Source organism: Zonotrichia leucophrys, unplaced genomic scaffold, assembly GCF_028769735.1.
Source record: "Zonotrichia leucophrys gambelii isolate GWCS_2022_RI unplaced genomic scaffold, RI_Zleu_2.0 Scaffold_362_52200, whole genome shotgun sequence".
Classification (NCBI taxonomy): Eukaryota; Metazoa; Chordata; class Aves; order Passeriformes; family Passerellidae; genus Zonotrichia; species Zonotrichia leucophrys.
The window spans coordinates 24,652-49,250 of NW_026992567.1; the positions used below are offsets into that span (position 1 = coordinate 24,652).

The 24,599-nt window shown below is 58.7% G+C and overlaps 2 protein-coding genes across 2 annotated transcripts in view; one reads left to right on the forward strand and one right to left on the reverse strand.

Annotated features, from left to right (window-relative positions):
* LOC135441595 (solute carrier family 12 member 4-like) overlaps positions 1 to 14,987 on the reverse strand; it is a 33,825-nt gene extending 18,838 nt beyond the window's left edge. The window contains exons 1-11 of the mRNA XM_064701155.1: positions 14,704 to 14,987; positions 13,557 to 13,652; positions 11,663 to 11,809; positions 10,197 to 10,251; positions 9,967 to 10,097; positions 8,743 to 8,975; positions 8,521 to 8,657; positions 7,777 to 7,893; positions 3,383 to 3,481; positions 2,024 to 2,081; positions 257 to 431 (exon numbers count right to left, since the gene is read on the reverse strand). Coding sequence (XP_064557225.1) covers positions 257 to 431; positions 2,024 to 2,081; positions 3,383 to 3,481; positions 7,777 to 7,893; positions 8,521 to 8,657; positions 8,743 to 8,975; positions 9,967 to 10,097; positions 10,197 to 10,251; positions 11,663 to 11,809; positions 13,557 to 13,652; positions 14,704 to 14,931 — 1,476 coding nt within the window. The 5' untranslated portion in view covers positions 14,932 to 14,987. The remainder of the gene's footprint in view (positions 1 to 256; positions 432 to 2,023; positions 2,082 to 3,382; positions 3,482 to 7,776; positions 7,894 to 8,520; positions 8,658 to 8,742; positions 8,976 to 9,966; positions 10,098 to 10,196; positions 10,252 to 11,662; positions 11,810 to 13,556; positions 13,653 to 14,703) is intronic.
* A 3,730-nt stretch (positions 14,988 to 18,717) lies between these two features.
* On the forward strand, positions 18,718 to 24,372 carry LOC135441596 (structural maintenance of chromosomes protein 1A-like; the record flags this gene model as incomplete). Its single annotated transcript, XM_064701156.1, has 3 exons — positions 18,718 to 19,292; positions 21,255 to 21,443; positions 24,210 to 24,372. Coding segments are annotated over exons 1-3 (461 nt in total), but the record flags the coding sequence as incomplete, so codon positions are not given.
* Between the last annotated feature and the right edge of the window lie 227 nt (positions 24,373 to 24,599).

Below are 24,599 nucleotides of genomic sequence, written 5' to 3' on the forward strand. Positions count from 1 at the left end.
GAAGACACCCTTAGGAACCCCAGGACCCCCTTGGGGACCCCCTTGGGGACACCGGGGACTCCTTTGGGGACATTCTTGGAGACATCAGAAACCCCCCCTAGGAACACCGGGACCCCTTGGGGACACTGGGAACCCCCTGGGGGCACCCTTGGGGACATCGGGGACACCCTGAGGACCCCCTTAGGAACACCAGGACCCCTTGGGGACATTGGGGACTCCCCCTGGGGGACACCGGGGCCCCGTGGGTGACACTCACGCGCGGCAGCGGCAGCGCCCGTGTCCGCGCCAGCGCGCGCAGGAGGCGGGACCCGCCCAGCAGCGCCTGGAGCCCCGCCCCCCCCGCCGAGAGCCCCGCCCCCAGCACGGGCAGCCACGGCCAGGGCCAGGCGACAGCGGCCAGCACGGGGACACCGCCCAGGGTGGCACCGAACCTGCGGGGACACGACAGGGACATGGGGACAGCACGGGGACACCGCCCAGGGTGGCACCGAACCTGCGGGGACACGATAGGGACATGGGGACAGTGGCCGGGGATATGGGGACAGCATGGGGACACTGCCCAGGGTGGCACCGAACCTGTGGGGACACAACAGGGACATGGGGACAGTGGCCGGGGATATGGGGACAGCACGGGGACACCGCCCAGGGTGGCACCGAACCTAAAGGGGACACGAGAGGGACATGGGGACAGTGGCCGGGGATATGGGGACAGCATGGGGACAGCGCCCAGAGTGACACCAAACCTAAAGGGGACAAGGGGACAGAGTGGGGACAATGCCTGGGGACACAGGGACAGCACGGGGACACCGCCCAGGGTGGCACTGAACCTGTGTGGGGACACGAGAGGGACATGGGGACAGCATGGGGACAATGCCCAGGGACACCGGGACAGCACGGGGACATGGGGACAGCACGGGGACACCGCTCAGGGTGACACTGAACCTAAAGGGGACACGAGAGGGACATGGGGACAGCACGGGGACACCGCCCAGGGTGGCACCGAACCTAAAGGGGACACGAGAGGGACATGGGGACAGCACGGGGACACCGCCCAGGGTGGCACCGAACCTGCGGGGACACGACAGGGACATGGGGACAGTGCCGAGGGACATGGGGACAGCATGGGGACAGTGCCCAGAGTGGCATTGAACCTAAAGGGGACATGAGAGGGACATGGGGACAGCGTGGGGACACCGCCCAGGGTGACACCGAACCTAAAGGGGACACGAGAGGGATATGGGGACAGCGTGGGGACAGCGCCCAGAGTGGCACCGAACCTAAAGGGGACACGAGAGGGACATGGGGACAGTGCCCAGGGACATGGGGACACTGCTCAGGGACTCCGGGACAGCACGGGGACACTGCCCAGGGTGACACCGAACCTAAAGGGGACAAGGGGACAGAGTGGGGACAGTGCCTGGGGACATGGGGACAGCACGGGGACACCGCCCAGAGTGGCATTGAACCTAAAGAGGACACGAGAGGGACGGCAGGGACAGCGCCCAGGGTGGCACCGAACCTGTGGGGACACGACAGGGACATGGGGACAGTGGCCGGGGATATGGGGACAGCACGGGGACAGTGCCCAGAGTGGCATTGAACCTAAAGGGGACATGAGAGGGACATGGGGACAGCACGGGGACACCGCCCAGGGTGGCACCGAACCTGCGGGGACACGGGGACAGAGTGGGGACACCGCCCGAGGACATGGGAGGGACATGGGGACACTGCTCAGGGTGACACTGTGAACCCCACAAGGGACACTTCTGGGGACATCAAGGACGCCCCTGGTGACATTGGGGACACCTCTGATGACATTGGGGACCCCTTGGGGACATCAAAGACCTCCCGGTGACATTGTGGATCCTTTAGGGACATTGGGGACCCTGGTGGCATTGGGGACATCGAGGACTCCCCATGCGACATTGGGGGTCTCTAGTGACACCAGGGACCCCCCTGGTGACATTGGGGACATCGGGGACCCCCCTGGTGGCACAGGTGACAGCGCTGTCCCCGCTCTCACTTGTCCCGCAGCAGCTGTCCCTCCACGCTGGCCCCCAGCAGCAGCGCCGCGCTCAGGTCTGCCTGTCAAGGAAAGCACAAAAACCCCAAAAACACCCCAAAAACACCCCAAAATCCCGCCCCAAAAAACCCCCAAAATCCCACCCAAAAAACCCCAAAATCCCATCCAAAACACCCCAAAATACCCCCCAAAAAAACCCAAAATACCACCCAAAAAACCCCAAAATACCCCCCAAAAACCCAAATCCCCCCAAAACTTCAAAAACCCCCAAATCCCAAAAAAATCTCTGAAAAATCCCCCCCCCCAAATCCCATAATCCCCCCATGTTTTGGGGTCCTCCTGCACTTTTGGGGTTCCCCCCAATTTGGGGTTGGATCCATCCCAGGGCTGTGGTGACCCCCATGTTTTGGGGTCCATTTAACTGGCTCCCCCCAAGGTTTTGGTGTCCCTCCTCATATTCCAGAATCCATCCCCATTTTTGGGGTCCCCCTCCCCATTTTTGGGGTCCCCCCACATTTTTGGGGTGCCCTTTTGGGGTTCAGATACATCCCAGGGCCGTGGTGACCCCCATGTTTTGGGGTCCATTTAACTGGCTCCCCCCAAGGTTTTGGGGTCCCTCCTCATATTCCAGAATCCCTCCCCATTTTCGGGGTCCCCCCGCATTTTTGGGGTCCCCTTTTGGGGTTCAGATACATCCCAGGGCCGTGGTGACTCCCATGTTTTGGGGTCCCCCCATATTTCCAGCTCCCCCTCCATATTCCAGGATTCCGCTCCATGTTTTGGGTTCCCCCCTCATTTTTGGGGTCCCCCCCCATTTTTGGGGTCCCCCCGCATTTTTGGGGTCCCCTTTTGGGGTTCGGATCCATCCCAGGGCCGTGGTGACCCCCATGTTTTGGGGTCCATTTAACTGGCTCCCCCCAAGGTTTTGGGGTCCCTCCCCATGTTCCAGAATCCTTCCCCATTCTTGGGGTCCCCCTCCGCATTTTTGGGGTCCTCCTGGATTTTTGGGGTCCCCAATTTGGGTTCGGATACATCCCAGGGCCGTGGTGACCCCCATGTTTTGGGGTCCCCCCATATTTCCAGCTCCCCCCTATATTCCAGGATTCCCTTCCATGTTTTGGGTTCCCCCCCCATTTTTGGGGTCCCCCCCAGTTTTGGGGTCCCCCCCATTTTTGGGGTCCCCTTTTGGGGTTCGGATCCATCCCAGGGCCGTGGTGACTCCCATGTTTTGGGGTCCCCCCATATTTCCAGCTCCCCCTCCATATTCCAGGATTCCCTTCCATGTTTTGGGTTCCTCCCCCATTTTTGGGGTCCCCCCCATTTTTGGGGTCCCCCTCCCCATTTTTGGGGTTCGGATACATCCCAGGGCCGTGGCCATGGCGGCCCCGAGGCTCCCGGCCGGGACGGAGCGAGCGACGTCCCCGAGCTCCGAGCAGCGGCTGCACCCCCACAGCACCCCTGGGGGACCCCGAAATTACCCTGAACCCCAAAATCCACCCACAGCACCCCTGGGGGACCCCGAAATTACCCTGAACCCCAAAATTCACCCACAGCACCCCTGGGACACCCCAAAATCCTGTGAACCCCGAAACTTACCCACAGTACCCCTGGGACACCCCGAAATTCTCTGAACCCCAAAACCCACCCACAGCACCCTGGGGGACCCCGAAATCCTCTGAACCCAAAATCCACCCACAGCACCCCTGGGACACCCCGAAATTACCCTGAACCCCAAAACCCACCCACAGCACCCCTGGGGGACCCCGAAATCAGAATGAACCCCGAAATCCCCCTGGGACAGATCCCCAAAATCCTCTGAACCCCAAAATTCACCCACAGCACCTCTGGGACACCCCGAAATCAGAATGAACCCCAAAATTCACCCACAGCACCCCTGGGGGACCCCGAAATCCTCTGAACCCCGAAATCCCCCTGGGATAGATCCCCAATATCCTCTGAACCCCGAAACCCACCCACAGCACCCCTGGGGGACCCCGAAATTACCCTGAACCCCAAAACTCACCCACAGCACCCCTGGGACACCCCGAAATTCTCTGAACCCCAAAACTCAACCTACAGCACCCCTGGGGGACCCCAAAATCAGAATGAACCCCAAAACCCACCCACAGCACCCCTGGGGGACCCCGAAATTCTCTGAACCCCAAAACTCAACCCACAGCACCCCTGGGGAACCCCGAAATTCTCTGAACCCCAAAACTCAACCTACAGCACCCCTGGGGGACCCCAAAATCAGACTGAACCCCAAAACCCACCCACAGCACCCCTGGGGCACCCCGAAATTACCCTGAACCCCAAAATCCCCCTGGGACAGATCCCCAATATCCTCTGAACCCCAAAACCCACCCACAGCACCCCTGGGGGACCCCAAAATCAGAATGAACCCCAAAATCTCCCTGGGACAGATCCCCAAAATCCACCCACAGCACCCCTGGGGGACCCCGAAATTACCCTGAACCCCAAAACCCACCCACAGCACCCCTGGGAGACCCCAAAATCAGAATGAACCCCGAAACTTACCCACAGCACCCCTGGGGAACCCCGAAATTACCCTGAACCCCAAAATCCACCCACAGCACCCCTGGGACACCCCGAAATTCTCTGAACCCCAAAACTCACCCACAGCACCCTGGGGACCCTGAAATTCTCTGAACCCCAAAACTCACCCACAGCACCCCTGGGGACCCCAAAATCAGAATGAACCCCAAAACCCAGCCACAGCACCCCTGGGGGACCCCGAAATTACCCTGAACCCCAAAACTCAACCCACAGCACCCCTGGGGGACCCCGAAATTCTCTGAATCCCAAAACTCAACCCACAGCACCCCTGGGGGACCCCGAAATTACCCTGAACCCCAAAATCCCCCTGGGATAGATCCCCAATATCCTCTGAACCCCAAAACTCAACCCACAGTACCCCTGGGGGACCCCGAAATCCTCTGAACCCCAAAACCCACCCACAGCACCCCTGGGGGACCCCAAAATCCTCTGAACCCCAAAATCCACCCACAGCACCCCTGGGGGACCCCGAAATTACCCTGAACCCCAAAACTCCACCCACAGCACCCCTGGGACACCCCGAAATCCTCTGAACCCCAAAACCCACCCACAGCACCCCTGGGAACCCCAAAATCAGAATGAACCCTGAAATCCACCCACAGCACCCCTGGGGGACCCCGAAATTACCCTGAACCCCAAAATCCCCCTGGGACAGATCCCCAAAATCCACCCACAGCACCCCTGGGGGACCCCGAAATTACCCTGAACCCCAAAATTCCCCCACAGCACCCCTGGGACACCCCAAAATCCTGTGAACCCCGAAACTTACCCACAGTACCCCTGGGACACCCCGAAATTCTCTGAACCCCAAAACCCACCCACAGCACCCCTGGGGGACCCCGAAATCCTCTGAACCCCAAAATACACCCACAGCACCCCTGGGACACCCCGAAATCAGAATGAACCCCAAAACTCACCCACAGTACCCCTGGGGGACCCCAGAATCTTCTGAACCCCAAAATCCCCCTGGATAGATCCCCAAAATTCTCTGAACCCCAAAATCCACCCACAGCACCCCTGGGGGACCCCAGAATTTTCTGAACCCCAAAATCCCCCTGGATAGATCCCCAAAATTCTCTGAACCCCAAAATCCACCCACAGCACCCCTGGGACACCCCGAAATCCTCTGAACCCCAAAACCCACCCACAGCACCCCTGGGGGACCCCGAAATTACCCTGAACCCCAAAACCCACCCACAGCACCCCTGGGGAACCCCAAAATCAGACTGAACCCCAAAATCCACCCACAGCACCCCTGGGGGACCCCGAAATTCTCTGAACCCCAAAACCCATCCACAACACCCCTTGGGGACCCCAGAATCCTCTGAACCCCAAAATCCCCCCGGGACAGATCCCCAATATCCTCTGAACCCCGAAACCCACCCACAGCACCCCTGGGGAACCCCGAAATCCTCTGAACCCCAAAATCCACCCACAGCACCCCTGGGGGACCCCAAAATCCTGTGAACCCCAAAATCCCCCCGGGACAGACCCAGGACCCCCCAAATCCCCCCTTTGTGACCCCCCAAATCTCCCTGACCCCTCAGAGGCTCCTCCTCAATTTGGGTCTCCCCCTCTATTTTGGGGTCCCCCTCCTCATTTTGGGGTCTCCCTTCGTTTTGGGGTCCCCCTCCCCAATTTAGACCCCCCTCCCCCTTTGGGGTCCCCCCACACTTTGTGATCCCCCTCCCCAATTTGGGGTTTCCCCTCATTTTGGGCACCCCCCTCCTCATTTTGGGGTCCCTCCCCGTTTCAGGGTTCCCCCTCCCCATTTTGGGGTCCCCCTCCCCAATTAGGGATTATCCCCCTTTGGGGTCCCCCTCCCCATTTTGGGGACCACTCCCCCCTTTGAGGTCCCCCCCCTACCCAATTCAGGATCCCCCCTCCCCTATTTTGGGGTCCCTTCCCCAATTTGGGGTCCCCCACACTTTGGGCTCCCCCCTCCCCATTTAGGGGTGCCCCCTCCGCCTCCCCAATTCAAGCCCCCCCTCCATCCCATTTTGGGGCTTCCCCCTCCCCATTTCAGGGCGCCCCCAACCCATTTTGGGATCCCCCTCCCCAGTTCAGACCCCCCCTCCCCATTTTGGGGTCCCTACCTCTCCCCATTTTGGGGTCCCTACCTCTCCCCATTTTGGGGGTCCCTGTCCCTCCCCAATTTGGGGTCCTCCTCCCCTTTTTGGGTTCCCCCTCCCCATTCCAGGATCCCCCTCCACGGTTCAAACGCCCCCCTCATTTCACATCCCCCCTCCCAATTTGGGATCCCCCCTCCCCATTTCAGGGCGCCCCCTCCCCAATTCTGGGTCCCCCTCCCCAGTTCAGACCCCCCCTCCCCATTTCGGGGTCCCTAACCCTCCCCATTTTGGGGGTCCCTGTCCCTCCCCAATTTGGGCTCCTCCTCCCCTTTTTGGGTTCCCCCTCCCCATTCCAGGATCCCCCTCCCCAGTGCAGATGCCCCCCTCATTTCAAATCCCCCCTCCCCAATTTGGGATCCCCCCTCCCCATTTCAGGATGCCCCCTCCCCATTTCGGGGTCCCTCCCCCTCCCCAATTCTGGGTCCCCCTCCCCAATTCAGACCCCCCTTCCCCCTTTGAGGTCCCCCCTTCCCCAGTTTGGGCTCCCCCTCCCCAATTTGGGATCCACCCCCTCCCCATTTCAGGATGCCCCCTCCCCATTTCTGGGTCCCCCTCCCCAATTCAGACCCCCCTTCCCCAGTTTGGGATCCCCCTCCCCAATTTGGGATCCCCCTCCCCAATTTGGGGTCCCTCTCCCCATTTCAGGATGCCCCCTCCCCAATTCTGGGTCCGTCCCCTCCCCAATTCAGACCCCCCTTCCCCTTTGAGGTCCTCCCTTCCCCAGTTTGGGCTCCCCTCCCCAATTTGGGATCCTCCCCTCCCCATTTCAGGATGCCCCCTCCTCAGTTCTGGGTCCCCCTCCCCAATTCAGACCCCCCTTCCCCAATTTGGGATCCCCCTCCCCAATTTGGGATCCCCCTCCCCAACTTGGGGTCCCCCTCCCCAGTTTGGGACCCCCTCCCCAATTTGGGATCCCCCTCCCCAGTTTGGGATCCCCCTCCCCAATTTGGGATCCCCCTCCCCAATTTGGGATCCCCTCCCCAGTTTGGGATCCCCCTCCCCAATTTGGGGTCCCCCCTCCCCATTTCGGGCCCCCTCTCTCACCCGCGGCCGAGGGGAGGCTCAGCCCCAGCAGGGCCCCGAAGGAGGCGTCGGCCCCGCCCTCCTCCTGATCAGGCCCCGCCCCCAGCCCCGCCTCTGAGGGGCGGGGCCACAGGTTCCCTGGGGGAGGGAAACATGGTGAGGCCACGCCCACAGCCCCTCCCAATGACCTCGGGGTCACCCCACCCACTGTGACCCCTCTGTGACCCTCTCATGACCTCAGGGTGACCCCACCATGACCTCAGGGTGGTTCCACCCACTGTGACCTCCCCATGACCTCTCTGTGACCCCACCATGACCTCAGGGTGGCTCCACCCACTGTGACCCCTGTGTGACCTCGCCATGACCCCTCTGTGACCCCACCATGACCCTGAGGTGACCCCACCCCCCATGACCCCACCATGACCCCAGGGTGATCCCACCCCCATGACCCCCATGTGACCCCTCCATAACCCTGAGGTGACCCCACCCTTAACCTCCCATGACCCCACCCCTAAATTACCCAGAGAGGTGGAGCCAACACCTCCCTGTGGGCGTGTCCTGGACTGGCCACGCCCACCTTCCCCCACCCGCTCAGGATGACCCCACCCCCACCCTGTGACCCCTCCCCTCCTTCCCAGCCCAGGGGGCGGAGTCATGCTAACCCATGTGGGCATGTACAGTTCTGGCCACGCCCACTCCATCCCCTCAGGGTGACCCCGCCCCTGTGGGCGTGTCCATGGTTGGCCCCGCCCCCTGGTCACTCACGTGCCAGCACTCCCGCGCTGGGCCCGGGCAGGGCGGGCAGCGCCCCCTGCTGGCCGGGAGGGCCCCGCGAGGCGTTGGGGGGCTCGGGGGGGGAGCAGGGCAGGAGGGGGTCCCCGGGCCGGGGGGGCAGGCACAGCCTGGGGGGCAGGGCAGGGTGATCAGCATCTCATTAGCATCTCATTAGCACGGGGAGGGGAGGGGAGGGCGGGGTGCGTTACTCACGCGTGGGCAGGGTCGGGGCGCAGGGCGTGGCGCAGGGACCCCGCCTGCAGCGCCAGCAGCGCCAGCAGCAGCCCCGCGGGGCCCAGGGGGGCGGCGATTGCGTGCACGCGGGGCGGGGCCAGAGACCCCGCCCCCAGCAGCGCCAGCAGCCCCGCCCCGTAGCCACGCCCGTTGTTGAGGCGGCCCCAGCGGCCACGCCCCGGAAGCACCGCCCAGCCGGGGCTCAGGTACACCTGGGGGAGGGAGGGGACACACAGGTGACAGGCTCCGCCCACCCGCCACACCCACTGGCACTCCATTCTGGCCACACCCTGAGGAGAGGGAAGCCACGCCCATGACCACACCCTGGCATCTCCCTAGCCCCACCCAGCACATCCTCAGCCACACCCATTCCCACCTGGCCCCGCCCTTCACCCCAGCAGCAGCTCGGCCCCACCCAGTGCAGCTCCGCCCAGTGCAGCCTCATTAGCCCCGCCCATTCTCTCACCAGCAGCAGCTTGGCCCCGCCCATCTCGTTTAGCCCCGCCCCCTGTCGGTCACCAGGAGCAGCGCAGCCCCGCCCAGCACAGGCCCTGCCCATGCCGTTAGCTCCGCCCATCCCCGTTAGCCCCGCCCCCGTGGCTCACTCACCAATAGGAGCTCGGCCCCGCCCGCTGCCCACGTGAACTTTGCGCTCAGGAAGCCGCAGACCCCGCCCACCCCCGTTAGCCCCGCCCCCGGCTCTCACTCACCAATAGCCGCTCGGCCCCGCCCATCCCATTAGCCCCACCCCCTGTGTCTCACTCACCAATAGGAGCTCGGCCCCGCCCATCCCATTAGCCCCACCCCCTGTGTCTCACTCACCAATAGCCGCTCGGCCCCGCCCATCCCATTAGCCCCACCCCCTGTGTTCCACTCACCAATAGGAGCTCGGCCCCGCCCACACAGGCCCCGCCCCCGTGTCTCACACACCAATAGCCGCTCGGCCCCGCCCATCCCATTAGCCCCACCCCCCGTGGCTCACTCACCAATAGGAGCTCAGCCCCGCCCAGCACAGGCCCCGCCCCCGTGTCTCACTCACCAATAGGAGCTCGGCCCCGCCCAGCACAGCCCCCGCCCCAGTGGCTCACTCACCAATAGGAGCTCGGCCCCGCCCATCCCATTAGCCCCGCCCCCGGCTCTCACTCACCAATAGGAGCTCGGCCCCGCCCATCCCGTTAGCCCCACCCCCCGTGTCTCACTCACCAATAGGAGCTCGGCCCCGCCCAGCGCCGCGGCCGCGCACGTGAACGCCGCGCTCAGGAAGCCGCAAACGCCCACGGCCCCCCCGGCCTCGGGGCCCAGCGCCCCCGACAGCAGCGACAGCGCCCCGCCCCCTGCGTGACGTCACGGGGCGGGGTCAGCGCGGACACGCCCATGGGTGGGGCGGGGTGGGGGTCCCCAGCCCACAACCCCCCCCCCATCCGCTCACCCACCGGGGTCCAGCCCGTTGGTGGCCACGGCGCTGAGGGACACGGCGGTCAGCAGCATCTGCGGACGGACACACGGACACTGACCAATCACTGACTGACCAATGAACAATGACCAATGAACAGTGACCAACTGACCAATGAACAACTGACCAATGACCAATGACCAATGACCAATGAGCAATAACCACTGACTGCTGACCAATGTCCAGCTGACCAATGACCACTGACCCCCAATCCCTCTGACTGCTGACCTTTCTGATCCCTGACCCCTCTGACCACTGACCAATGACCCCACCCCCCACAGAGTACCCAGAACATGATCCCGACCCCAGGTGTGTCCCCATGCCCCCAGGTGTCCCCAGGTGTGTCCCCAGGTGTGTCCAGGAGCGTCCCCAGGTGTCCCCAGGTGACTCACGCAGGCCCCCAGGAGCACGCTGATGGCCGCTGTCCCCAGGACAGCTGTGACCCCAGGTGTGTCCCCATGTCCCCAGGTGTAACCCCATGTTCCAAGGTGTGTCCCAGGTGTGCCCCATATCCCAGGTGTCCCCAGGTGTCCCCAGGTGACTCACGCAGGCCCCAAGCAGGACCCCGATGGCCGCTGTCCCCAGGACAGCTGTGACCCTGTTCCCCAGCTGTCCCCCAGGTGTCCCCCAGGTGTGTCCCAGGTGTCCCAGGTGTGTCCCCATGTGTGTCCCCACTCCCCAGGTGTCCCCAGGTGACTCACGCAGGCCCCCAGCAGGACCCCGATGGCCGCTGTCCCCAGGACAGCTGTGACCCTGTTCCCCAGGTGTGTCCCCAGGTGTGTCCCCATGTCCCAGGTGACTCAGGCCCCAGGAGCACGCCAATGGCCACTGTCCCCAAGACAGCTGTGACCCCATTGTAACCCCATTGTGGACCCATGTCCCCAGGTGTGTCCCAGGTGTCCCCAGGTGTCCCCAGGTGACTCACGCAGGCCCCCAGGAGCACGCCGATGGCCGCTGTCCCCAGGACAGCTGTGACCCCAGGTGTGTCCCCATGTCCCCAGGTGTAACCCCATGTTCCAAGGTGTGTCCCAGGTGTGTCCCCATATCCAGGTGTCCCCAGGTGTGTCCCCAGGTGACTCACGCAGGCCCCAAGCAGGACCCCGGCAGCCACTGTCCCCAGGACAGCTGTGACCCTGTTCCCCAGGTGTATCCCCAGGTGTGTCCCCACTCCCCAGGTGTGTCCCAGGTGTGTCCCCAGGTGTGTCCCCAGGTCCCCCCATGTCCCCAGGTGTGTCCCCAGGTGTGTCCCCATGTCCCCAGGTGTGTCCCCAGGTGTTTCCCAGGTGTGTTCCATGTCCCCAGGTGACTCACGCAGGCCCCCAGCAGGACCCCGATGGCCGCTGTCCCCAGGACAGCTGTAATGCCAGGTGTGTCCCCATGTCCCAGGTGTGTCCCCAGGTGTGTCCCCACTCCCCAGGTGTCCCCAGGTGTCCCCAGGTGACTCACGCAGGCCCCCAGCAGGACCCCGATGGCCGCTGTCCCCAGGACGCCGCCGTGTCCCACGACCCAGGGCAGGCGCAGCAGCAGCACCAGCCCCAGCAGCGACTGCAGCGACGGCGCCACCACGCCCTGAAACGTGCCCAGGGCGCGGCGCTGGGGGGACAGAGGGGACACAGGGGTCAGCAGGGTCACCCAGGGGTCAGCGGGGTCACACAGGGGTCAGTGACAACCCAGGGGTCACCCAGGGCCACCACGCCCTGCAGCGTCCCCAGGGCGCGGCACTGAGGACAGAGGGGACAGCAGGGTCACACAGGGGTCACCCAGATGCCCCCAGATGTCCTCCAGATGTGTCCCCAGGTACCCCAGCTGTCCCCAGGTGTGTCCCTCACTCACCTGTGCAGTCCCACAGTCGCTGTCCGGGCTCAGGGCACTGTATGGGGCTGTACAGGTACCCCAGGTGTGTCCCAGGTGAGTCCCCAGCTGTGTCCCAGGTGTGTCCCTCACCTGTCCCAGGTGTGTCCCCAGGTACCCCAGGTGTGTCCCCAGGTGTGCCCCCAGCTGTCCCCAGGTACCCCAGGTGTGTCCCTCACCTGTCCCAGGTGTGTCCCTCACTCACCTGTGCAGTCCCACAGTCGCTGTCCGGGCTCAGGGCGCTATACGGGGCTGTACAGGTACCACAGGCGTCCCCAGGTGAGCCCCAGGTGAGTCCCCAGATACACCAGACACCCAGGTGTGTCCCCAGGTGTGTCCCTCACTCACCTGTGCAGTCCCACAGTCGCTGTCCGGGCTCAGGGCACTGTACGGGGCTGTACAGGTGTGTCCCCAGGTGTGTCCCAGGTACCCCCAGGTGTGCCCAGGTGTGTCCCCAGGTGAGTCCCCAGATACACCAGATACCCCAGGTGTGTCCCCAGGTGTGTCCCTCACCTGTCCCAGGTGTGTCCCTCACCTGTCCCCAGGTGTGTCCCAGGTGTGTCCCTCACTCACCTGTGCAGTCCCGCAGTCGCTGTCCGGGCTCAGGGCGCTGTACGGGGCTGTACAGGTGTGTCCCAGGTACCCCAGGTGTGTCCCAGGTACCCCAGGTGTGTCCCTCACCTGTCCCAGGTGTGTCCCCCACTCACCTGTGCGGTGCCGCAGTCGCTGTCCGGGCTCAGGGCGCTGTACGGGGCTGTACAGGTACCCCAGGTGTGTCCCCAGGTACCTCAGGTGTGTCCCAGGTACCCCAGGTGTGTCCCTCACCTGTCCCAGGTGTGTCCCCACTCACCTGCGCAGTGCCGCAGTCGCTGTCTGGGCTCAGGCTCAGGGCGCTGTACGGGGCTGTACAGATGTGTCCCCAGGTACCTCAGGTGTGTCCCAGGTACCCCAGGTGTGTCCCCAGGTGTGTCCCAGGTACCCCAGGTGTGTCCCCAGGTGTGTCACTCACCTGTCCCAGGTGTGTCCCTCACTCACCTGTGCAGTCCCGCAGTCGCTGTCCGGGCTCAGGGCGCTGTACGGGGCTGTACAGGTGTGTCCCCAGGTACCCCAGGTGTGTCCCCAGGTGTGTCCCAGGTACCCCAGGTGTGTCCCAGGTACCCCAGGTGTGTCACTCACCTGTCCCAGGTGTGTCCCCCACTCACCTGAGCAGTGCCGCAGTCGCTGTCCGGGCTCAGGGCGCTGTACAGGGCTGTACAGGTACCCCAGGTGTGTCCCCAGGTACCCCAGGTGTGTCCCCAGGTGTGTCCCAGGTACCCCAGGTGTGTCCCTCACCTGTCCAGGTGTGTCCCCACTCACCTGTGCGTGCCGAGTCGCTGTCCGGGCTCAGGCGCTGTACGGGCCGTACAGTGCGTCCCCAGGTACCCCAGGTGTGTCCCAGGTGTGTCCCCAGGTGTGTCCCTCACCTGTCCCAGGTGTGTCCCTCACTCACCTGTGCGGTGCCGCAGTCGCTGTCCGGGCTCAGGGCGCTGTACGGGGCCATCCTGCGCAGCAGCGCCGGCACGCGGGGACGGGTGGCCAGCTCCTCCTGAGAGGGGGCGGGGTCAGGGGCGGGGCCACGGAGCTCAGGGGGTGGAGCTAAGGAGGGTGAGGCTCAGGGGGCGGGGCTAAAGAAGGAGTGGCCCAGCAGGTGGGACAAAGGAGGGAGGGGCTAAAAAGTGAGCAGGCTTACGGAGCATGGCTAAGGGTGGGGCTCAGGGGTGGGGCTAAGGAGGGAGGGGTCAAGGGGCGTGGCTAAGGATGGAGGGGCTCAGGGGGCATGGCTAAGAAGGGTGGGGTTCAGGTGTGGGGCTCAGTGGGCGGGGCTAAGTAGGGTGGGGCTCAGGGTGCAGGGCAGTGTCAGGGTAGGGCTGGGAGGGGCTAAAAGATGGGCAAGCTTAAGGGGCGGGGCTAAATAAGGTGGGGCTCAGGGGGCGTGGCTAAGAAGGGAGGGGGTTGGAGTGGGGCTAAGTAGGGAGGGGCTCAAAAGTGGGCAGGCCCGGGGGGTGGAGCTAAGGTGGGTGGGGCCCAGGGGGTGGGACCAAGGTGGGTGGGGCCGAGGGGTGGAGTTAAGGAGGGTGTGGCTCATGGGGCATGGCTAAGGATGGAGGTGATCAAGGGGCGGGGCTTATGAAGGGGTGGAGCTAAGGAGGGTGAGCCTCAAAGGTGGGCAGGCTTAGAGGGTGGGGCCAAAGAGGGTGGGGCTCAGGGGGAGGGGCTAAAGAGGGAAGGGCTCAGGGCTGGGTGGGTTGGGCACGGCTGAAAAGGGGAGGGGCTAAAGAGGCAACGCAATATGGGGGCGGGGCCAATGATGGTGGATCTGAGGGGGCGTGGTCTTGCCGTGAATGGCAGCAGGTATTTCGGGAGGCACTGACGGTGGGCGGGGCCAGGGAAGGGTGTGGCTTCATGCAGAATATTAATGGTGGGACTAATTAGGGGTGGGGCTTGGGGTGGGCGTGGCCTATTCACAGTGCCAGAGTATTAATGAGGTGTGACTAATGAGGGGGTGGGGCTTTAGGGGGTGTGGCCTCACAACAGCAGTACATATGGAGTGGGCGGGGCTAATGAAGGGGTGGGGCATGCAGGGGGCGTGGCCTCACCTCAAACAGCGCCAGCGGCCGCTCCCCCCCCACCCCGGCAAGGTTGGGAGGGGCGTGGCGAGCCCTGGCCCCGCCCCCTTGGCCCCGCCCACATTGGGTGGCCGTGGTCTCGGTGGGGGAGGGGCTGGAGTCGGACAGGGGGGGCCGGGAGCTGGAGGGGGAGGGGGGCTCGGGGCTGCTGTCCGAGGGCTCCGCCCCCCGCGGCGGCCACGCCCCCGGCACCGCCATGACGTCAGCGGAGAGATTATGACGTCAGAGGGGCGGCAGTGACGTCACCATCACAGCACCTGTGGGGGGAAATCCCCGGAGTCAGAGGGAAAAGGGAAATTTTGCAAGGAAAATTCACATTTTTGAGGGGGTTTTGGGGAAAAATGAAGAATTTTTAAAGGAAAACCCACGATTTTAGAGAGAAAATTTCCATTATTATTATAATATTATTATATTAACTGCAGTGTTATTATAATAATTATTATTATTACAACACTGGGTTTGGGGGGAAAATCCACTTTTTTTGAGGGAAAGAAACCATTTTAGAGGGAAATCAGCAATTTTGGAGGGAAAATTCACATTTAAAGAGGAAAAATCCACATTTAAAAAAATAAAAGTTTCAGTTTTGGAGAGGGGAAAAATATTCTAGACCAAAAAAATTAGAATTCAGAGGAAATATTCTCATTTTAGAGCAAAATCTACAAATTTTGAGGGAAAATGAACATTTTTAGCTGAAATATGCACTTTTCGGAGGGGAAAACTGAAATTTTTAGAGAAAAAATCAAAACCATCAAAGGAAAAATCCCTATTTTGTGGAAAATTATTATTTTTGCAATGAAAATGGCAATTTTTGGGCAAAATAGGAATTTTTGGCATGCCAAGAAGTGTTTGGGGAGGAAAGATTAATTTCATTAATTATTTCCAAATAGAGAGAAATTTTGGAGGAAAAATGGACATTTTAGGGGAGACAACAGAGTTTTGGGGGGAAAAATACATTTTTCCCTTAGAAAAGGTAATTTTGGGAGGGAAAATTAATTTTGGAGAGGGCAATATTCATTATTTTTCAGGAATAAAACGAGGTTTGGGTGGAATCAGGATTTTCCAGGGCAAAAAAGGCATTTTTTGGGAAAACAATTAGGGGTAAAGTTGTGTTGTTTTGAGGGAAATATAAAAAAAATAATCAAAATTCATAAAATATAAAATTGCATATAGAGAAAAATAAAGAGCAGAAATTAGGGAGGATGGAGGAACTTTGAGATGGAAAAACTCCAATTTATGGCAAAAACTGAGGAGATTCTGGGTTTAAATAGTCCCATTTTGGGGCAGAAATGTTTATTTTGGGACCAAATTCATAATTTTGGGGGTTTTAGAGGGAAAAAGGGCATTGGAGGGGGGCAATGAAGGCTGGGGAAAATACTCAGCTGGGTGGGAAAAATGGGGAATTTTCTTTGGAAAATAGGGAATTTGGGGAACAAAATTAGAAATTTTGAGGGGAAAGGGGGAATTTTAGGAAGTAAATTGGAAAATTTGAGGGGAAATGGGAAATTTTATGGGGAAATTGGGAATTTTAGGGGAAAATGGCCCCATTAAAAATCCCCATTTGGAGCCACCCCCCGTTTTTGGGGACCAAATTCCCAATTTTGGGGTTCAAAATCTCCTCATTTTGGAACAAACCCGTGATTTTTGAGGCAAACCAGTCCCTTTCGAGGGCCAAATTCCCCCTTCAGAGACCAACCCTCACCTTTTAAAACCAAATTCCCCTTTTTTGGTTAAACTCCCCCATTTTTGAGGCCATCCCTCCCTTATGGCCCAAATTCCCACTTTTAGGAGCCAAACCTCCCTTTTTAGAGATAACCACACCCTTTTTGGTTCCATATTTTTGGGCTAAATTCCCTATTTTTGGAGCCAAAATCCCCATATTTAGTATCAAACCCCTTTTTGGGATCCAAACTCCTTTTTTTTTAATTCAAATTTCCCCTTTTTTGGGACGAAACTCCCCCTGTGATCACAACCCTTCCACTTTCCGGACCCTTTTTCCCGTTTTTGGGTTAAATTCCCTATTTTTTAGACCCAACCCGCACTTTTTGGAGCGACCCCACCCTTTTCGGGGACCCAAATTCACTTTTCCAGCTGCCAACCCCACCCTTTTTGGGACCAAACTCTCCCTTTTTGGGGCCAAATCCTTCCCCTTTTCTGGCTCCATCTCCCCTCCACCCTCAGCCCGGCCCAATTTTGGGTTAAAATTCCCCAATTTTGGGTTAAAATTCCCCAATTTTGGGTTCTCCCCCCCCCTTCCCATCCCGCCGGTACCTGAGGGGGGGCGCGGGGGTGGGGCCGGCGCGCTCTGCCCTGGCCACGCCCCCTCGCGCGCGCTGCCGCAGGGGGCGTGGCGACGCATGGGCGTGACCAATCGGGGGCGTGGTCTTGTCAAATGGGCGTGGCCTTAAGGCAGCTTTGGTGCGGTTGGGGGCGTGGTTTAGCGAAGGGGCGTGGCTCAGTGACTCCTCCCACCCGGTACCCCCAACCCCAAAGGTGAGACCCTCCGGATTTAAAGGAAAAGTCAAAAATATTAGAGGGAAAAATCCATCGTTTTAGTGGAAAACCAATGTTTTTGCAGGGAAAACAGGATTTTTTGGGGCAAAATCCATACTTTCAGTGGAAAATCAGTATTTTTGTAAGGAAAACGGGAATCTGGGGGGTGAGACCCTCCGGATTTAAAGCAGAAATCAAAAATATTAGAGGGAAAGTCCATAGTTTTAGTGGAAAACTGATATTTTTGCAGGGAAAATGAGAGTTTTGGGGCTGAGACCATCTGGATTTATAAGAAGAATCAAAGATTCAAAATCGAAAATCCATCTTTTTAGTGGAAAATGGAACCCATGAGTGGAAAATGGGTAAAACGGAGCTTTTGAGGGGAAATTGAGGGGATAATGATGTCTATGAGGGGAAATTGGGGGGAAAATGGAGCCCGTGAGGGGAAAATGGGGGAAAAATGGAGTTCCATGAGGGGAAAATGGAGTCTGTGAGGGGAAAATGGGAGAAAATGGAGCCCATGAGGGGGAATTGGTGTCTTTGAGGGGAAAATGAGGAGAAATGGAGCCCTTGAGGGAAAACTGAGGGAAAAATGGGGGGCAACTGAGGGGAAAATGGAGTCTGTGAGGGGAAAATGGGGGAAAATGGAGCCCATGAGGGGAAAATGCAGGGAAATGGATCCCTTGGTGGCAAAATGGGAAAAATTGGAGCCCCTGAGTGGAAAATGGAGCCCATGGGGGGAAAATGGAGTCTTTGTGGGGAAAACGGAGGAAAATGTAGCCTGTGAGGGAAATGGAGCCCTTGGTGGCAAAATGGGGGAAATGGAGCCCCCGAGTGGAAAATGGAGCCTGTGAGGGGAAACTGGGGAAATGGAGTCCTTGAGGGGAAAATGGGGGGAAATGGAGCCTGTGAGGGGAAAATTGAGCTCTTGAAGGGAAAATGGGGACGAAATGGAGCCTTTGAGGGGAAATTGGGGAAAATGGAGCCCGTGAGGGGAAAAAGCTATCCACCCAGTGAGTTTTGTCTTCTTCTTTTCTCTATCAACATTAGACAGCTGGTTAACCAAATACTAGCCGTTATATTGTATAAAAAGTGCTACATATCTGGTTATGTGGATGTGAAAATCATGATTCAGGTTATATAGGCATAAAAATGCAATTCGGGTTTTATAGGTAGTAGGTTTTTTAAATATGTGAGAAATTTTGATTTGGTTTATATTGATATTAGGTTGTATAGGTATGGCAGGTGATACCAATTTCTTAAAGCATGGAGTATATAAGTATCTTGTAACTTAAACGTAACCAATATAACTATCAATAGAATGCAATAATAGGAAAAAATATATGCTTAAACCATGTGGGGGTCATCATGAATTATTATTTACTATTCCAAGTTATTTTAAAGTATTGGCATCACAGAATCATTCTGACTGCAAAAAACCTCGAGCAGTAAATCTTGTCCCAAGGTTTTTTGTCGCGATCACCGACAAACGCGATTTTTACCGAAAATTCCCCAATTTGCGGCGCCCTTTGCCCCCATGGCGTCCCCGGTTCCCATGGCGACGGGGCGGCCCATTCCACTCCTCCCCTGCCTGCAGACTTGGTACGTTCCATGCAAATGAACCCGCTGGCGCCACCAACCCCGCGTTCAAACCGACAAACCAATAGGAAGCGAGAAGGCGGGGTTACGGTGAAGATTGACAGCAACTATAGCCTATCGCAAGGCGAGGTGCCATAAAACCGCCACAGGAAACCGCCAGCCTATCAGAGGCAAGGAGGCGGGGTTAAGGTGAAGATTGACAGCGCGCTGAGCCAATCGCAAGGCGCAGCGCTCCGTCCCTCAGCGGCCGCCTCAGCCGCCGCTTTCCCGCCCTCCGGCAGCGGCCCCGGCCCGAGCCCCCCTCAGAGCCCCGGGACCCCCTCAGAGCCCCGGGACCCTCCCGGGCCGCCCCGGCCCCACCATGGGCTTCCTGAAACTCATCGAGATCGAGAACTTCAAATCGTACAAGGGCCGCCAGATTATCGGGCCCTTCCGCCGCTTCACCGCCATCATCGGCCCCAATGGCTCCGGTGAGTCCCGGGGGGGCTCTCGGGGGTAGGGGAGGGGGTCCAAGGCCGCTCCCGTCATGGTCTGAGGGGTGATCCCGAGTTCTTTACACCGCTCCCGTCATGGTCTGTGGGTTACCCCGAGTTCTTTGCACTGCCCCGCTCCCGCTGCATTGCCCGCGGGGGTTCCCCGTTCCCTGAGGTCCTTCCTAAGCCTTGGGGTCCCCAATAATTCTCCACAGCCCTCCCTCGTCCCCTCCCTGGGGTCCCCCCTCACCTCCCTCCTCTTCCTCTGGGGTCCCCCCTATTCTATGGGGTCCCTCCTAAGGTTCTGGGTCTCCCCCCCATTCCCTACAGTCTCCCCTTCACACTCTGGGGTCCCCCCTCAGCTCTTCTTGTCCATTCTCTGGACACCCCTCTCGCCTCTCCCCTCCTCCCTTGGGGTCCCCCCAAAATTCTCAGGGCTCCCTCCATTCCCTGGGGTCCCCCAATAATTCCCAGGGCTCCCTCCAAGCCCTCCATTCCCTGGGGTCCCCCAATAATTCTCAGGGCTCCTTCCAAGCCCCTCATTCCCTGGGGTCCCCCCTCAATTCCCAGGGCTCCCTCCATTCCCTGGGGTCCCCCAATAATTCCCTGGGCTCTCCCCATCCCCTAAACACCCCCCCCATGTCCCCCCAATAATTCCCAGGGCTCCTTCCAAGCCCCCCATTCCCTGGGGTCCCCCCTTCAATTCCTTCAGTTCCTCCATTCCATGGGGTCCCCCAATAATTCTCTGGGTTCCCCACATTCCATGGGTCCCCCTCAATTCCCAGGCTCCCTCATTCCCTGGGGTCCCCCCTCAATTCTTTCCATCCCCATTCCCTGGGGTCCTCTTTTCTTCCATGGGGTCCCCCTCAATTCTTTCCATTCCCCCATTCCTGGGGTCCCCCAATAATTCCCTAGTTCCCCCCATTCCCTGGGTCCCCTTTTCTTTCCATGGGGCCCCCCCTAAATTCCTTCAATTCCCCCCATTCCCTGAGATCCCCCCTCAATTCTTCAGTTCCTCCATTCCCTGAGGTCCCCCCTCAATTCCTTCAGTTCCTCCATTCCATGGGGTCCCCCAATAATTCTCTGGGTTCCCCACCTTCCATGGGGTCCCCCCTCAATTCCCAGGGCTCCCTCCATTCCCTGGGGTCCCCCCTCAATTCTTTCCATTCCCCCATCAATTCCCTGGGGTCCCCTTTCTTTCCATGGGGTCCCCCCTCAATTCCTTGGATTCCCCCCATTCCCTGGGGTCCCCCCTCAATTCTTTCCATTCCCCCATTCCCTGGGGTCCCCCAATAATTCCCTAGTTCCCCCCATTCCCTGGGGTCCCCTTTCTTTCCCTGGGGTCCCCCCTCAATTCCTTCAATTCCCCCCATTCCCTGGGGTCCCCCCTCAATTCCTTTGGCTTCCTCCATTCCCTGGGGTCCCCCCTCAATTCCTTCAGTTCCTCCATTCCATGGGGTCCCCCAATAATTCTCTGGGTTCCCCACCTTCCATGGGGTCCCCCCTCAATTCTTTCCATTCCCCCTTCCCTGGGGTCCCTTCTTTCCATGGGGTCCCCCCTCAATTCCTTCAATTCCCCCATTCCCTGGGTTCCCCCTCAATTCCCAAGGCTCCCTCCAAGCCCCCCATTCCTTGGGGTCCTCCTCAATTCCCTGGGCTCCCCCATTCCCTGCTTTTCCCCCAAGCCCCTCACCCCATTCCCAGGGCTCCCTCCAAGCCCCCCATTCTGTGGGGTCCCACCTTCATTCCCTGGGTTCCCCCCATTCCCTGGGTTCCCCCCAATAATTCCCAAGGCTGGCCCCTCTTTCCTGGGATCCCTTCAAGTCCCCTTTTCCTTGGGGTGCCCCTTTAATTCCCTGTGGTTCCCCCAATAATTCCCTAGTTCCCCCATTCCCTGGGTTCCCCCCTCAATTCCCGAAGCTCCCACCCCCCATAACACCCCCCAAATCCCCCGCTCAGGTAAATCCAACCTGATGGACGCCATCAGTTTCGTGCTGGGGGAGAAGACGAGCAACCTGCGGGTGAAGACGCTGCGGGACCTGATCCACGGCGCCCCCGTGGGGAAACCCGCGGCCAGCCGCGCCTTCGTCAGCATGGTGTACTCGGAGGAGGGCGCCGAGGACCGCACCTTCGCCCGCGTCATCGTCGGTCAGGCCGGGGTTCGGGGGATCCCGGCGTTTGGGGGCGGTTTAGGGGTGTTTTGGGGCGGTTTTGGGGCTGGTTTAGGGGTGTTTTGGGGCTGGTTTAGGGGTGTTTTGGGGCGCTTTATGGGGTGTTTTGGGGCTGGCTTGGGGTGGTTTTGGGGCCGGTTGAGGGGTGTTTTGGGGCTGTTTTAGGGGTGTTTTGGGGCTGGCTTAGGGGGGTTTTGGGGCAGTTTTGGCCCTTTTTGGGGCGGTTTAGGGGTGTTTTGGGGCTGTTTCTGGGGGTTTTGGGGCTGTTTGGGGGCGTTTTAGGGGTGTTTTGGGGCTGGTTTAGGGGTGTTTTGGGGCTGTTTCTGGGGGTTTTGGGGCGTTGTAGGGGTGTTTTGGGGCGTTTTAGGGGTGTTTTGGGGCTGGTTTGGGGGTGTTTTGGGGCTGTTTCTGGGGGTTTTGGGGCGGTTTAGGGGTGTTTTGGGGCTGGTTTTGGGGTGTTTTGGGGCAGTTTTGGCCCTTTTTGGGGCTGGTTTAGGGGTGTTTTGGGGTGTTTTAGGGTGTTTTGGGGTGTTTTGGGGCATTTTAGGGGTGTTTTGGGGCTGGTTCAGGGTGGGCTTTGGGGGCATTTCTGGAGTTTTGGGGCTGGTTTAGGGTGGGCTTTGGGGGAAATTCCGGCGGTCTGGGGGCAGTTTTGGCCCTTTTGGGGCGTTTTGAGGTGTTTTGGGGCTGATTTAGGATGGAGTTTGGGGCTGTTTTGGGATGGGTTTGGGGCGTTTCTGGGGCTTTTTGGGGGACATTTCCAGGTATTTGGGGAATTTCTGGGGTTCTGGGGCTGGTTTTGGTAGGCTTTGGGGTATTTTGGGGGTTTTGGGATGGTTTGGAGGCATTGCTGGGGTTTTGGGGCATTGCAGGAGTTTGGGGGTGTTTTTGGGTGTTTTCAGGTGTTTCTGGGGGTTTTGGGGCTGTTTTGGGGGGTTTCGGGGCAATTCTGGGGCTTTGGGGGCATTTTTGGGCGTTTTCGGTTTAGGATGGCTTGTTTTTGTTTTGGCTTAGGGGGCTTTGGGGCATTTCAAGGGGTTTGGGGGCATTTTTGGGCCTTTTGGGGCATTTTGGGGTTTTGTGGCTGATTTGGGGGCATTTCCAAGGGTTTGTGGGATACATTTTGGGGTGTTCAGGGTTTGTTGGACACATTTTGGGTGCTTAGGATTTGTGGGACACATTTTGGGGTGTTTGGGGGCACATTTTGGGGTGTTTAGGGTTTTGGGGACACATTTTGGGGTGTTTAGGGACACATTTTGGGGTATTTAGGACTTGTAGGACACATTTTGGGGTGCTTAGGATTTGGGGATCACATTTTGGGGTGTTTGCAGGACACATTTTGGGGTGTTCAGGGTTTGGGGACACATTTTGGGGTGTTTAGGGTTTGTGGGGGTGTTTAGGGTTTGGGGACACATTTGGGGTGTTTAGGACTTGTAGGACACATTTTGAGGTGTTTGGGGACACATTTTGGGGTGTTCAGGGTTTGGGGTGGGTATTTAGGGTTTGGGGACACATTTTGGGGTATTTAGGACTTGTAGGACACATTTTGGGGTGTTTGGGGTTTGTGGGCCACATTTTGGGGTGTTCAGGGTTTGAGGACACATTTTGGGGTTTTTGGGTTTTGGGGGCACATTTTGGGGTGTTTAGGGTTTGCATGACGCATTTTGGGGTGTTTAGGGTTTGGGGACACATATTGGAGTTTTTGGGGTTTGTGGGCCACATTTTGGGGTTTTGGGGACATATTTTGGGGTGTTTAGAGTTTACATGACACATTTTGGGGTGTTTAGGGACACATTTTGGGGGGTTTAGGATTTGAGGACACATTTTTGGGTGGTTTTGGACACATTTCAGGGTTTGGGGACACTTTTTGGGGTTTGTGGGACACATTTTGGGGTGTTTGGGGGCACATTTTGGAGTGTTTGGGACACATTTTGGGGTGTTTGGGACACATTTTTGGGTTTTGGGGACACATTTTGGGGTGTTTGGGACACATTTTTGGGTTTTGGGGACACATTTTGGGGTGTTTAGGGTTTGGGATGGGTATTTAGGGTTTGGGGGCACATTTTGGGGTGGTTTTGGACACATTTTGGGGTGTTTAGGGTTTACAGGACACATTTTGGTGTGTTTGGGGGCACATTTTGGGGTGTTTAGGACTTGTAGGACACATTTTGGGGTGCTTAGGATTTGGGGATCACATTTTGGGGTGTTTACAGGACACATTTTGGGGTGTTCAGGGTTTGGGGGACACTTTTTGGGGTTTGTGGGCCACATTTTGGGGTTTTTGGGTTTTGGGGACACATTTTGGGGTGTTTAGGGTTTGTGGGGGGTGTTCAGGGTTTGGGGACACATTTTGGGGTGGTTTTGGACACATTTTGGGGTGTTTAGGATTTGTGGGACACATTTTGGGGTGTTTGGGACACATTTTGGGGAGTTTTTGGACACATTTTGGGGTGTTTAGGGTTTGGGGTGGGTGTTTAGGGTTTGGGGACACATTTTGGGGTGTTTGTAGGATACATTTTGGGGTGTTCAGTGTTTGGGGACACATTTTGCGGTGTTCAGTGTTTGGGGTGGGTATTTAGGGTTTGGGGACACATTTTGGGGTAGTTTTGGACACATTTTGGGGTGTCAGGGTTTGGGGTGGGTATTTAGGGTTTGGGGACACATTTTGGGGTGGTTTTGGACCCATTTTGGGGTGTTCAGGGTTTGGGGGATCCCCCTGAGCCCCCAAATGCCCTCTCCTCAGGCAGCTCCTCCGAGTACAAGATCAACAACCGCGTGGTGCAGCTGAGCGAGTACAGCGAGGAGCTGGAGAAGCTGGGGATCCTCATCAAGGCCAGGAACTTCCTCGTCTTCCAGGTGGGGAGGGGGTTTAGGAGCCTCTCAGGGGGTTTAGGAGCCTTTTTGGGGTCAGTTTGGGGGTTTTTGGGGTTTTTTTGGGGGTAATTTTGGAGGTTTTGAGGGTGTTTTTGAGGGGGCTTTTTGTGGGTTCAGGGGGATTTTGGGGCTTTTCGGGGAGGTTTTTGTGCTCACAGGAGCTGGGGAGTCCCAGGATGGGTTTTTGGGGGGATTTCCATCATTTTCCCACCTCAAAGGGATCCCCAGGGCACTGTGGGGATTTGGGGACCCCCCATAA